The 15,344-nt window shown below is 30.7% G+C and overlaps 2 protein-coding genes across 2 annotated transcripts; one reads left to right on the forward strand and one right to left on the reverse strand.

Moving 5' to 3' along the window:
• The first annotated feature begins 10,636 nt into the window (after positions 1-10,636).
• LOC127794125 (1-aminocyclopropane-1-carboxylate oxidase 1) lies at positions 10,637-11,875 on the forward strand. The gene is made up of 3 exons (XM_052325031.1): positions 10,637-10,797; positions 10,879-11,102; positions 11,279-11,875. The coding sequence occupies exons 1-3, from the start codon at positions 10,654-10,656 to the stop codon at positions 11,856-11,858; spliced, it is 948 nt and encodes a 315-aa protein (XP_052180991.1). The 5' UTR covers positions 10,637-10,653; the 3' UTR covers positions 11,859-11,875.
• Positions 11,876-13,000: 1,125 nt separating this feature from the next.
• On the reverse strand, positions 13,001-15,001 carry LOC127794072 (uncharacterized). Its single transcript, XM_052324958.1, has 2 exons — positions 14,645-15,001; positions 13,001-14,279 (listed from the first exon to the last, which is right to left on the reverse strand). Exons 1-2 carry the CDS (start codon positions 14,854-14,856, stop codon positions 13,004-13,006), a joined length of 1,488 nt encoding a protein of 495 aa, XP_052180918.1. The 5' UTR covers positions 14,857-15,001; the 3' UTR covers positions 13,001-13,003.
• Between the last annotated feature and the right edge of the window lie 343 nt (positions 15,002-15,344).

The raw sequence follows: 15,344 nt of genomic DNA on the forward strand, positions 1-15,344 counted from the left end.
ATAAAGTCATGTATGAATAATTAATTTTGAAAATTTGATTATTATCATTTATATAATTAATTGATTATTTAAATTATTCTTATTTTATATATAGTTTAATTAATTTAAATTTATTTTTTAAATTTTTAAATGTTATAATTTTATATATAATTTAAATATTATAATTTTATTTTTTTAACTTTTTTTTTTGTTACTTTCTTAAAAATTTGACATGTCTTAAATGTGGTAATTGATTGCGAGGAGAAATATGTAAAATCATGGATAATCAATTTTGAAAATTTGATTATTATCATTTATATAATTAATTGATTATTTAAATTATCTTTATTTTATATATAGTTTAATTAATTTAAATTATTTTTCTTATAATTTTAAATATTATAATTTTATATATAACTTAAATGTTATAATTTTATTTTTAATTTTTTTTTTACTTCCTTAAAAATTTGACATGTCGTAAATGTGATAATTAATTGTTAGGAGAAATATGTAAAGTCATGTATGGATAATCAATTTTGAAAATTTGATTATTATTATTTTATATAATTAATTGATTATTTAAATTATCTTTATTTTACATACAATTTAATTAATTTAAATTTATTTTTTATAATTTTAAATGTCATAATTTTATTTTTTAACTTAATTGATTATTATCATTTATTTAATTCTCCTTTTTCCCATTAGTCTACACTGAAGATGTGTTATATATTAGACTTTGAGAAATTAAATGCAAATTAAATTTGTGTTTTGAAAATTATGTTAAGTGAGTAAGATTCAAATTGTGTGGCAAAGCATGGGAAAAAAGAGAAACTTAATGGTGGCATGTGATTTGATAAATTGAGAGAAATAGGAGAATTTGAATGAAGAGAAATTAATAAAAAAAATAAATATCTCTCTCTCTTCTTTCTCTCCATTCCCGTTCAACCCTTCAATTTCTTCTCTTCTCCTTTCTCGATTATTCTTCTCAAATTTTCTCTTATTCTTTACTTTTATTTAGTAAATTTTAACCGTATTCTTTTACCCATTTTGGTCTTCTGGTGTAACATAGCACCACTATTCTGTCAAGTGAGTGATGTGAATGCAACTAAGAAAAATTAGGCCTTGAGGGTTCGTGTGGTATGCACATATGAGACAAATACACGTAAAAATCCACACAAAAAAAAAAGTCTACCCTTGAATGCATATTTTAAAATAAAAAGGTTAGTTATTGTTTTTTTTTTCCTGTTATTGTGTAATTTTTTTATTTTTTACCCATTGCTTATTGTATTACATATTAATTTAGGTTTATTTTTACATGGTTTCGGGATAGAATTATGTGCTTTTAATTGTTTGTCTACCATTGAATGCATATAAGAAAATTTTTCAAAATTTATAATCTTTTTGTTGTATTTTCATGATTGTAACACAGTTATTTTATTTATTTTTTACTTCTTTATTGTGATTTTCATTTATTGTAACTATAAATTATATAATTTTTACTTTAACAAATTTTTTTTTTTTTTTCTTTACGATATCCATTCATCCATGCATGGCATGGGTGATCCACTGGTTCATCTATAATAACTGAAACAAGGACAGTGCTTTGGATGTAGAAAGAAAGGAAGAAAAAGCTAAGGCTAATCAGCAACTAAGATTGGAGGGTTTTGCAATGAAGCGAGAGAGAGCATAGCATTGTGGGAGAGAGAACGACAAGAGAGAGAAAATTGGGGAAGAAAGGAAAGGGTTTTACAATGTTAAAAGAGAATTGTTTTCAGTTGGGCTTATAAACATAGAATTGTTTCCGGCCCGGTCCACCAATATTATTACAAGCCCATTTTTCTTGGGCCATTTTATACTACAACGGCCCATACCGTAAAACCATTTTGAGAAAAATAAAAAAATACATACAAATACTAGTTTTACATTTTGTAAGCAAAATATATAAAGAAGAAAGGTATTCTATGTATTCTTTGGAAAATTAATTTTATATAAGAAAGTCGAAAACATTAGAAGATATAAAAATATTATATATTAGTTATTTATTGTCTTTTTATTTTGATAATTTTTTTCTTTTTACTTAAAAATGGTTAAATTAAGATTTTAAGAGGAATTTGTGTGTAGGAAGGATATGCTTAATTCCGCCATGCCCTTATTAGGTTAGTCTCGTCCTAAGTGAATTTTATCTAATCAACGATGCGTGTTATAAAATTTTAATGACAAGACAATCAACTCATTTACTAAATTATGGTAATCGACTAACAATTCAAAGTTTTTCGGTGACTTTCCCTTGATCATATTTATCTAACAATGGCAAGATATTGAGATAATACATGGCCATTAGAAAGTCATATAACGTTGCCTAATCTTAGTCTACAAATTGCACATTGAAAGCTTTGAGATCAGCTTACTCCGCCTTTAAATTTGTGTGTTGCTTCTAGTAGTAGATCACTATAGATATGAATTAACTTTTGGTAGTGAAATTATGTTGGATGTGCAACCATCTTCCACCACGAGCTTGAATATCTCGGATTGAATGCCCATAAGCTCTTTGACAAGAAATATGTGGCCATCAATCTCTTCAACTTCAACTTTTTTTTCTCATACATGGTGATACTTGAATTTGAAAACCTCTATTTGATGAATTTATTGGATAAAATTTGCTATTTTGGCTCCTTTACAAATATATAGGGCGTCGATCGGCCTTTTTCACATTAAGGTTTGAAATATTAAAGAAAAAAAATTACTTATTGTGATTTCCACTCCTTTGTATATGGTTTCATATTGAAAATCACAATTATATAATTTTTTATATTTCCAAATTTCACGTGATGAATAATTCTCTTATGTCTCACCATTTTAATCTTATTAAAGAAAATCATATCTTTGAATTATAAGAAAGATAGATAGAATTAATTAATATATTTCCTATTATCTATTTGTGTATTATTAAAGAACCATTTTATTTATAAGGAAAATTAATATATCTCTTATTATATATTAATATATTATTAAAGAATTATTTTTTACTTATAAGGATAATTTTAGCATGACCTCAATTTTTAGGGCATTTTAGGTCCACCAAGCAAGCGACATGTAGGGTAAATTTGTGTCCCATTCAACAAAATTGATTAATTTCGTCGACACGATCCTTTTTATTGACATCTTGTATAATTTAATTTTAACATTTTAAATTTTGATTTCTTTCATAAGAAACCTTTTATTAGATAAAAATGTGTTTTTATTACAATAATATTTTTAGAAAAATAATAAACAATAACTGCACAAGACCAATCTGGTGAATTTTATAATCTATATAAATTCATATAATTTCATAACCTTCGTAATTTATATACTGCATTAATATACATATATGCACAATTAATAATTTAATATACTGTATTATAATATATATATATATACATAAAATTTGTGTCCATATCTTAATTGATCATACCTTGGTAATATATGTACTAAAATTATTTTTAATATTATTGTTATTTTTATTTTTAAATTTTGAATTGTATAAATATCTTTAGTATGTCTTCAAGAATGTTATTTAAAATGCTTTATTTTTTAAAACTCAAATCCAACATAAGTTTAGATCAAGATTTAAGCACCTATTCAATTGTAGAAAAATGTTTTCTATTTTTTAATTCTAATTTTTTAACTCTATCTAATAATTAAAAATATTTTTTTTTATGTTTTCTAAACTTTTTAAAAACAAAATGATATAACTTTTTTTAAGCATAAAATATTAAGATATTTTTAATTATGACATTAAAATAAAAATAAAAAATACTTTCTAAAACTAAGTGGAGTCTAAATATTTAAAAAATATATCCAAACAAAGAAAATTATTTTGAAATGCAAAAACCCATGATTTGAGATTTAATTTCAATTTAAAAAGATTAAAACCAAACCGTACACTATATATAGAACGACGGTCGGATTCAACTATCATTGGACTTCCCTCAACAATTGAATTGCAATCATTCCATTTGATTTCGATTTTTATCAAAATTATAATCAAATTAAATCTAAATTACTAAAACTAAAATCAAATCATTATCCATTGATTTTAAAAATTAAAAACTATAACCAAACCATTCGATTTCGATTTTAACCATAATTTTTTTAGTTTGATCCATATCAACAAATAAAAACAAACTCTTACAAATAACATTCATAAAAATTTTTAATAACTCCACAACAAAGAAAGACAAACTCTAATAAAGTTATCATCTTCTTGCATAAAGTTACAAATTAATTTTAAACTTCTTAAATATAATTATTTAATTGATAAAAATAAAATAATTTAAAATTAGATTTTATTTTTTTTGTTAATTACTTTATAAATGTTAAATATTTTATATATTTGTAATGCATTAGTTAACATACTTGTAAAAAAATACATTAGTCAATATATATATTATGTGCATATATAATATATTAAATAAATAAATATATATTATATATATTTATATTCGGATCGATTTGCTTGGGTTACCCACATATTCGGTTAGGGTTTTGATTTGAATTTAGTGAAAACTATAATCAAACTATATCTATTAAAACAATGTTCAATTTTTTTCTAAACCAAACCATTACCTAGTCAAATGATTTTTAATCGCGTTGACCGATTCTATTTCGGTTCGATTCCCCACGATTTCGATTGCAATTGTCATCCCTACTAAGCAATTAAATTTTTGTAAATTTAGGTGAAGGGTCTCCCACCCTGTTTTACCCGACCCAATTGAGTCGAGTCGAGTCGGGTCGGAGTTGGACGCCAAATCAACTACTTCTTATTTTTTTCCCCTTTTGTTTAATATTTATTTACTTATTTATTTATTATTATTATTATCTTTTATTTATTTTCAAGTCTTTACAACCACCGAAAGGAAAGAGGGACGAGAAGGGAGGTTAAGAATATAGAAAATATTTTTTATTTTTCAATTTCAATTTTAATTAAATAATTAATTTTTCTATTAAAAACTTTATATTATGAGTTAGAAAATTATTATTTTTGATATTTTCTAAATTCCTTAAAGATGATTCCTGGGATTTTCTAAAATATAAAATGTTAAAATATTTTTATTTATAAAATTAGTGTTAAAAATAAAAATATTTTCTTAAACCACACGGGGCTCCAACTTCCCTGGCCTACTACAATTTATTTAATTTTTAAATTATTTTTCAAAACAATTAACTTGATATTTTGGTGAAAACTTAATGGTCTAATAGCAAAATCTAATGATATAAAAAGATGGTACAAGTGAAAATAATTTTTCATGTAAAATGTTGTATGAAGGTTTGCATTTTGAAAGATTTTAATGAAAATGAAGTTTACATACAAATGATAAGTTTTGCATTTGTACATACAAAATATGCATCAAAAGAGTATATTTTCAATATTGTTTGGAAAAATATGTTTTTTTTATAAAATATTTCATGTTAAATACAACATGAAAAAAAATATATTTACACAAAATGATAATAAGATCTCTAGTTCATGGGGCAAAATCTTAAACCCAAAACAACTCATATTTAATTTGAAAGCCCAACGAGATTCATGTAAAAAGAATAGACCTACTCGTAAACTCATTAAAAGACTATCGAATGAGATTCAGATAAAAAGAATAGGCCTATTGGTAAACTCATCAAAAGACTATAGGAGTAAAGAGTATAAAGAAAGGCCTAGGCCCAAGTCTAAGCCTAATTCACTTGGAGAATCAAATCCGACCATTCGTAACATCATTCTAATCTATATTAATCATTCAACTCGTTTATATAAATGTACAATCCCTTCGAAGCTAAGTACAACATTTATTATGTAATTATTGTATCATTACTATATCATTTATGAGTATAGTAATTGATTTAAATATTAAGAAATTTATTGGGCGATTATACCATGCTCTCCTTATTTTAACAAGAATCAGTCCAAATAAGCACAAACTAGAAGATTGTTGGGACTACCCTAGAATCGACAAACTAGAAGATTGTTGGGACTACCCTAGAATCGAGAAGAGAAAAAAAAAATACTGACTGTCACACAAATCTGATGATGATAGAATCAAAAACTCTCATCAAAAAATATTTTTAATCTTATTATTTTATACAATATTTTATGTATAAAAACACAACACTACAATTTCAACAAGGCATTTTTGTGTATATACCTAATCTTTTGAAAAAAAAATTAATAGCAAAATTTTTAATTTAACCTCAAAACAAAAAAATTAACCTTAAATTATTTTAATTAAGTCAATTTTTGCATCTTAATAAAAAAGAATTTATTATGAAAAGAAGAAGAAGTTGGTATGCACAACTTTTTTTTTGAACACCAAATAACAAACAGGATCTATACAGGCAAAAATTTGATTAGCCAATAACATATTAAGTCTTAATCTCATTAGGTGTGGTTAGTTACATAAATTTCAAGTTATTAATTAAAAACCCAAACAAGAAATAACTCCAAAAGTTCAAGGAAAATAACAAGTGCATCGGAAGTTCGAATCCTTGTGACATCTTAAAAGGTAGAATTCTTGCTAGAATGCAACATTAGTTGGAAAGCAGGAATAAGATTGGAAAACAAGTCACCCACGTGGAGATAGAATCACGGTACGCCCTGTCGCCCTTCTGAGAGTCCCACCCGCATGACTTAAAGATAGAATCTATAGAAAATGTAGTCATTTTTCAAAAATTCACTTTGAGTATGTATAAACTATGACCACATACGAATTTATCATAAGGGCGAATCAAAGAAGAATGCCGCTCTCCCTAAGATTATTCGGGTGAAGTTCATCAAAAAAAAAAAAAAAACTCCAAAAGTTTGCAGACAATTATATACTTGGTCACAAGAAATGTGATGCAAAATTTGGAAACATAAGAGGGACAAAAGAAAAAAAAAAAAAGAAGAAAAAAAGTGCAGCAACAGGTCAAGCTCTCTGTCCGAGTGACGCCATGACACGGAATGAATCGTATGATGCATGCATGAACTACGCGGTTGCCAACAATATGAAAAATTCCTTCACTCGTCTGCTTTATCAATTGCCATGATTTTAGTCGGGCCGCAATGATTCGGCCTCTAGCCCATGGTAGATTCGGCCTTTTTCTCACAGTCCATAAATAAAAAGAACATTGCCGAATTTCGGATAAAGTAGTAGTTAAACTCTATCTATAGCAACTCAGTCGCATTTGCGATGTCCAGAGACATCAATTCAACTGAAGCCTAAAATTTTCAAATTCCTTAAAATGCAAAACCCAGGGTAACAAAATCCTCTGAAATTAACCGCACAGGCACCAAATCCCAAAGAAAGAGAGCAGTTCGGAAACTGAGTCGAATTAAACTGATCGAACCGAATTGTATGATGCAATTTTATCGGTTTAGTTTAATTATTTTAATTTAATCAAAATATTGCTCATCCCTACTAACTTCCCATCATTATATCCCTTATTTTGTCTAATAATTTTGTTTTTTTTATCAAATTTCTCTTCCATTTTAATTACAAATTTATTTAATTCCAATCGGCTTTCCTTCCTGCATTATAACATCTCGGTATGAATTATGCTCATATTTTAGCCTACATTAATGTTTCACTATTCAATATTCGTAGTGTTATATAGAATCAATCATATAACTGTCCGGTAATTTGTTTTTATTTTTTTATTTTGAGAAGATTTTATAATTATATAAAAACTAAAGATACAACTTTACTTTTAACTATTTCGTGTTAACTTTAAAAGGAACATAATAATATTTTTTTTATCTTTTTAAACAATTAATTATTAATATCTAGATTGATTTAATTTTCTTGAAGTGATTTTGCCTATAAGACCAATCACACTTCTATTATTACTAAAGGTTGTTCCAAACATTTGGTTGTCGAGTAAATTACTAAATTCTAAGATATCTCCATGACTTAAGTCTAGTATTTATTTATTTTTTTTCTAACCTATCAAGTCAATGCATCTACACCTACAAATGTTATATACCCAACCCATTTCTTATTAGATATGTTTAAAGGCATAAGTTTGGATCTTTGGGGTAATTCAATTTAATGAAAAAAAAACCCTTTAATATCTCATTCACAACTGATAATACAAGTTTTTTTTTTTTATGTGATAATGTCCTCTATAATATGTATTGAACTAATCTAAACTCTTATTTTCTAAAACCCTCTTTGAACATATAACAAGCATTTTGTTTCCCTAAACCTTTCCATCCAATTAATTTTTAGAAGTTGGATTTTTCTGAAGAAGTTTGGCTCAATCACCCTTTCTCCAAAGTTTCATGGTATGATTTAGTAGCTTAATCACTTTGTGATTGTCATTGCCATAAACATTTACTTTTGTTCGCATGGGTAACAAAATATTCTTTCTTATCTCATCAAGATTACTTTTTGATTTAAGAAATATGGAAGTACCAACCCATTTCTTTTATAAGGTCATTTTCAATTAATTTTTTTTAAAAATTTTATCTTTCTCTACTTCTTTTTGTCAAAAACACATTTCATTCCATCAAATCTCTCATAAGAGTTTCTACTAATTTCTTCTTGTATGACCAAACATTTAAATGGTTGTACGCATTTTATCTTTTATAAAAACCACTCTAATCGTATTACAAATTATCTCATTTATAATTTTATTTTTTCTTATATACTCATACTTTCATTATAATATCCTCATTTATGTTACATACATATTTTACATATATTAATTTATTTACTACCCAACATTACTTGTTATGAAAACTAGTCTAGTAGTTATCTTAGAATTTTTTTCTTTTAATTTCTAACGGAAATTTACTAACAAATAAAACAATAAATGCATTTTTTAATAATCTCAATTTTCAATTCTAGAAGTAACATCTTCATTATTTTTTTCTTCATATTTTTAGATGATAAACGAATATGTCTAACCTGAAGATACTTCTGGGTAGCTGCAATTCCAAACATAAAATATCCAACCTGCAAAGTAACCCATGAAGGGGGTAAGAGAGAAAACATAAAATATCCAACCAAGTGAGTGCATTTTCAAGAAAGACCATCTTTTGTGTTTACCTAAAGAAAGCAAGAACCAATCACCAACTACAATTACGGAAGCAATGACACTTTAATAATAAGCAGGAACAACATTTTGCAAAGACAGTATTGTCCCCACCTAGAATTGGAGCTTTAATCCATAGGCGCCAGCAGATAACCAAGAATACTAGTCTTCAAGGTTTCCCAGTCAAAACAACTCTTCCATCACCCTGAAATCTGAATATATGTATATATATATATATATATAAGTACCGATGTATTAGCCAATGAATAATAAGTGACCTGAATTGATGATGTGACGATTGATACTTATCAGAAAAAAAAATAAAAAATTGACCTGTGCTGAATACTGACTTAGAGAGAATTAATGACACATTTGGTTAGGATAATAAAAATTTTATAATACTTGGTTCACATCTTAACTATCAAGAGACTTTTCAATGATTAAAGTTATAGAATATACAATGCCAAGAAAAAAGAACATATAAAATGAGTCCAAAATAATTTTATAGAACCTACCTTATTAGTGAGTATATCTTTGTATATATGGACCCTGGTCAATAGTGGACTTGCATGGGTATCATCCATATACATTGCATGTACTTGGCATTGGTAAACTACGTGTTTTTAAACATTCTAGAATGGAATGTCTATTTTGTAGAAGGGTAATATAAAATATTTTATTTGCCTCCACAGTTTTATTAGTCTGAACTTTTTTTGTAAGCCCTCATTGTGCAATCCTCGGAAAATCTTATCAATAGCCATTGCCTATGATGTTACCTCGGTGCGTGCTACCAGCTCTAGACATTAAAATGACCTTACTTTGATGTGTCGCACCAATAGTGTCTTATTTGAGCCACAGCAAGTAGTAGCTTAGCAGATGATTCTAATCTATTAAATCTGTAAGAATGTCATTATCCATTCAATAGATAAGAGCTTCTAACGGATCCATCAACCCATATATAATGACTGAGATGTGGATTTTAAATGTAAAAATCTATCAATGATATTTCAACAACTTACAGCCAAAAGCACCCACTGGAAATCTAATGTGGTTTCTGACCCTGAGACAATTCATTCAAAGGCAAACCGCCCCCAGTTTCATTTAAACCAATGAATTAAAAATCAAGGAACAACCAATTACAGTAAAGTTTCCAACAAAAGAATGCATAATAAACTAAGCACAGTGGACGCATATTATACAGTATATGTACAGGCATGAGAGAGAGAGAGAGAGAGAGCACAGTGGACGCATATTATACAGTATATGTATAGGCATGAGAGAGAGAGAGAGAGAGAGAGAGCGAGCACGTGATGAGAATTATATGGAAGCAGGCATCAGTAGATATTCTTCCCTAAAAATAGATCAAGGGAACAAAATTTTTCAGGAGAGGCTGAGTTAGATCTGTCAAGTAATTAAAAAAAAGGCTAACTCACATGGAGGTGTGAATTGAATTTGGACCCATTTATCTGCACTGATTTTTCCGAGGCACCAAACAATTCTCTAATACTTGAAGTTATAGTTAACCTGCAACTACCATCTCTCTAGATTAACTGTTTCCAGTTATAGTAACAAAAATAAAATAATTAAAAAAGTGTCTACCCTGTCTTTGCCTATATAAACCAAATGACTTGCAATGCTTCTCCATTCCAAAGAGGAGAGACGGAGATGGAAATTCCTGTGATAGACTTCAGTAAGCTTGGTGGTGAGAAGAGAAGTGCCACCATGGCACTTCTCCATGAGGCTTGTGAGAAATGGGGTTTCTTTCAGGTAAAGAGAATTCAGTTATATGATCTCTATTGAGACTTTATCTATGCTTTGATCAAATGTTGATATGGTTCAAATTTGCAGATTGAGAACCATGGAATTGACAAAGAGCTGATGGAGAAAGTTAAGCTCTTGGTGAATAACCACTATGAGGAGAAACTGAAGACACGCTTCTACCAATCAGAGATTGCCAGGAGCTTGGAGAACATGAGCATTACATCTAATGCAGACTGGGAAAGTGCCTATTTCATTTGGCACCGTCCGAAGTCAAACATCGATGAGTTTACTGACTTCTCAGATGACTTCCAGTAAGTTGTTATCAAATTTTACCTGTCCAATTTATAGCATCAGACACTACGAGCCAGGACAAAATTAGCATGTAAAATTCAGAAAGCATGAAAAGTACTTACTGTCGATACCAATTATATGGAATAAACAATCTGATCCAAAATTGTAATATATGTATCCTGACAATCATATGCAGCAAAACCATGGATGAATATATTTGTAAATTGATCAAGCTAGCAGAGAAGCTATCAGAACTAATATGCGAGAATCTTGGTTTGGAGAAGGATTACCTAAAGGAAGCATTCTCAGGAAGTAAAGGACCTTCTGTAGGAACCAAAGTGGCAAAATACCCTGAATGTCCTCATCCTGAGCTTGTTCGAGGACTTCGTGAGCATACTGATGCTGGTGGAATCATTCTCTTGCTCCAAGATGATGAAGTCCCTGGTCTTGAATTCTTCAAAGACGGACAGTGGGTTAAAATTCCACCTTCCAGGAACAACAACATCTTTATCAACATCGGCGATCAAGTGGAAGTGTTGACTAATGGAAGGTATAAGAGTATTCTCCACCGAGTAATGGCAGAAAAAAAGGGAAGCAGAATCTCTATCGCCACCTTCTACAATCCTGCAGGAGATGCTGTCATTTCTCCAGCTCCCAAAATGTTGTATCCTACTAACTACAGTTTTCAAGATTATCTCAACTTTTATGCCACAACTAAGTTTGGAGACAAAGGGCACAGATTCGAATCCATGAACAAAATGTCAAATGGGCAGTAGAGCCTTCGAGTCGGAAAGATCAACTATGTCCAGCTACTTGTTTGCTTATTAAATTTCTATCAGTACTGTGCTTAGCTTTCAGTTCTTGATTTCCAGAAGAAGCTAGTAGACATCGCTTCCTCAGATTTATACTATATTGCTTGGAAACCATTTGAATTGCAAAATCAATAGTTTGTTGAGTCAAACATCTTACAAGCCTTTCTATGAATGTTTTCCAAGAGAAAGGCATTAACTCAAAAGAAGTAAATAGAACTTCTTGATACAAAACAACTCACAACAATGCAATGATACAGAACAATAAGTATGAACAATAGGCAACAAGTGGTGTGACAAATAATGTTATTGTATGGCCATCCAATCCATACAGTAACATGCTAATTTTCTGGTTCTTTTAGCACAGAATCCCAGGATAGACCGGCAAGTTGACATTTCATAACTCCACAAAAATTAAAAAAAAAAAAAAAATCGCGCAATCACTGCTTCATCTCATTTTCTCATACCTTTCATTTAAAATATATGGAAAAACTAATTTTTTTCAAACCTTAATAAAGAATTTGAAGTAAAGATCTTTCGTAGAGAAAAAGTCAGATTATCCAGAGATTCCTCGAACACAACAAAAGTGCTTGACGATAACTGAATCATTACATAATGAATGGTGGACTATTGGACTTTTTGAGCTGACTTAAAGGGGTGCTAACTGTTTGCATCAAACAGCAACCATTTGCAACAAGGGAAATCGAGAGACGAGCTGATCTTAAGTAGTGCAAATCATTTGCACCAAACAGAAACCATTTATCAAGGGATATCAAGAGTTTAATTTAAGAAAGGTTCCTACCGTAACTTAGTTGCAGAGTTTAATCATCTGCAAGTGTTTCCCATTTCAAACTTAGTTGTTTTACACTACCGTAACTTTTTTGACTAATTTCTATATGCATATTTGAAAGGGGAGGGATATATGAGACTTGCAGCTATGTCCAAAATCGTTGGTTGTTAACTTAGTTGGGAACTCCCTCGCTAAATACATGGCCCGACATATGGTCCTATCTACGGAAAAATGAAATTTGCTTTGACAATTGATTGTTTTTCCCCTTGCATGTTTGTGAAATTGAAATTCAGTAAAGAATTCAAAATACATTTCTAGATCATCACAAGGCAGCCAGTTTTGATAATATAGATTTAGTCACAAGAGTATCAGTACGCCCAACTGCTTCAGTCAATAAAAGCTTATGAGACTTCAGCAAAGGAGCACATCTGTTCACAAAACACAATAGAAAGTTCCCAAACTTCAGAGATCTAGAAAACCTATCAGCTGATTGTTGAAGCTGGATGACAAGATGATCTATTGAATCTTGAGTCAAGTGAACATTATGATTCAACATGTTCTGAAACAAGTTAAACAATGAATCCGTCCATACCAACTCATGTGATATAAGTGACTGGTGACAGGGCAGGCAGATAAAATTTTTGCCATACTCTTCTCCACACAGCAGCTTCTGGCAGAAGGAGGAAACATGAGCTGGGTGCAAGCATTCTTTAATAATCCTCGTGATTACATCACAAATAGCTTTGTTAACACCTCCCTTTCGGAGGATCAGTGGAAACAAGAGGGCATAAACAGCAGCCGTTTGGTGAACCTTGCAGTACTCGATTGTTGTAGTCACAAGAACACGCGAAGCTGGCTCTTCAAGTATTAACAACTTGGGAAGAACAATGGAGCAGAGAATATGACCCAGCCAACCAAGTTCTTCCCCTCTTCCATCTGAAAGATTAGAAAGCAGAATTGAACCAATCTCATCATCTGCTTTCCAAGGTTCAATTAAACCCAAGAGTGACAAAGAATCTCTTCCTTTTTCAAGGCAAAGTTGGCGAATCTCTTTTGCCAAGCCCACAACTTGAGAAGTAAACTCCAAAGCTAATACCCGGTCTCTCAAACAAACAGCCATTTCTTCAATCCCATGATCTATAGGGTCCTTAATGGTATTCAGGTCCCCCATAGCTTCATGAACATTTTCTCGTTCATGCTCTTCAACTTCGATCAGTGAATCCTCTTGATATCCATCAGAAGCGCGTGCCACTTCTGAATGCAATTCATCTCGCCTAATGGGAAGCCAGGGAAGAAGCAATTCGCTGGCAATGGCCTCATCCTTAAGCCAATCTGGTAATGACTCAAACTCGTTTTCCACTCCATCTTCTTCAGAATCTAAATTTAAACAAGAAACCCATTCATAATTTGAGTGGGACACCTTATCAAGCAACTGGCGTGCAGCTTTCTTCACCCAAAAATCAACACCCCCAGCCTCGCTCAATATATTCCGGGCAAGTTTAGTCAAGTCTGGCGTGCAAAATCTCCGGTGCTCCAAAGAAAGGAAAGACAGAATTCGAGACTGGACTGCATTGGGTAGCGTCTGCATCCACATAATCCTGCTAGACCACAAGTTAACCAATCAAACACAATGTCCAAGTTATATGCATTTAAATCTATTTGGTTTACCCAATCAATGCAGAACCCAGTCTCACACCCAAGCAAAACAACTACAAGGTTGATGAAACACGATTTTATTCTAAACACTGAGAAGTCTCAAGTCCGAACACTTGTTAACATGAAGTCGTGGTTCTGAAGCATGGATTTATCCAAAATTCGGAACTCTCAGGCAAGTTCTATCTCTGAAATATGGGCTGAATTCGAAATTTCGAAACATGAGTGTGAAGAGCAAGTTGACAGAGTGTCCCATTTAGAACGAAGAAGGAAAACAGAATAAGGAGTTCTTAAACAGCACTGCTTTTACCTCTTGGTTTGAGGAGGCGAGGAGGGCGAAGGAGAAGCAGAATCGTGGACGATAACGGCGTCGATGGGTTTGGAGAGCAGCAAAAGGAAAGAGTTAGAGGTAATCGTGGGGGTTGATGAGGCGTTGAAAGATTGCTGTAACCATCGAGAGGCCTCAGTTTCGGGACATGGTGAGTTCAGGAAAATGTCGAACAGAGGCACCCATGGCTCCATCTTCTATCACCCTCGCTCGCTGCGGCGGCTACAGAAAGAAGAAGGGAAGGGTCATCCGAGATTTCGGTTTCCGGGGAATCCGAGAAAATGCGGGAGAGTGAGTGAGTGAGAGCCAATTTTCCCGAGAAACTTTTTAAACTGAAGGGACTGGTAATTCAAGATAAAATATTAAATATAATAATGATAATATATATTACGTTAATAAAAATTTAAATTTACTAATGTTAGATAATTTAACATGTGAATACATAGTAATTTAATCTGTTATTAAATGATGATAATAATACCATGTATTTGCATTGAATCTAAATATTTGCCAAGGATCAGTAGTACTCCTTCAATTACACTCTGGCCTATTAAAATAACAAAATTACCCCTATTCAAATTATAAAATTATAAAACACCATTCCTTATTCTTCCTCTCTCCTCACTCAATGACCATGGCCGCCTCTAGCAATAGACTGTCTGTCACCGTCCTGTGGCAAGCT

This window comes from Diospyros lotus, chromosome 2, assembly GCF_014633365.1.
Source record: "Diospyros lotus cultivar Yz01 chromosome 2, ASM1463336v1, whole genome shotgun sequence".
Classification (NCBI taxonomy): domain Eukaryota; kingdom Viridiplantae; phylum Streptophyta; class Magnoliopsida; order Ericales; family Ebenaceae; genus Diospyros; species Diospyros lotus.

Excerpts from the sequence above, each read along its gene's own strand:
- LOC127794125 (XM_052325031.1), top strand. The coding sequence starts at position 10,654 with ATGACTTGCAATGCTTCTCCATTCCAAAGAGGAGAGACGGAGATGGAA. Across the intron at positions 10,798-10,878 it reads AGAAATGGGGTTTCTTTCAG|ATTGAGAACCATGGAATTGA; the intron begins GTAAAGAGAATT and ends TCAAATTTGCAG. Across the intron at positions 11,103-11,278 it reads GACTTCTCAGATGACTTCCA|CAAAACCATGGATGAATATA; the intron begins GTAAGTTGTTAT and ends AATCATATGCAG.
- LOC127794072 (XM_052324958.1), bottom strand. The coding sequence starts at position 14,856 with ATGGAGCCATGGGTGCCTCTGTTCGACATTTTCCTGAACTCACCATGT. Across the intron at positions 14,280-14,644 it reads TCGCCTCCTCAAACCAAGAG|GATTATGTGGATGCAGACGC; the intron begins GTAAAAGCAGTG and ends GTGGTCTAGCAG.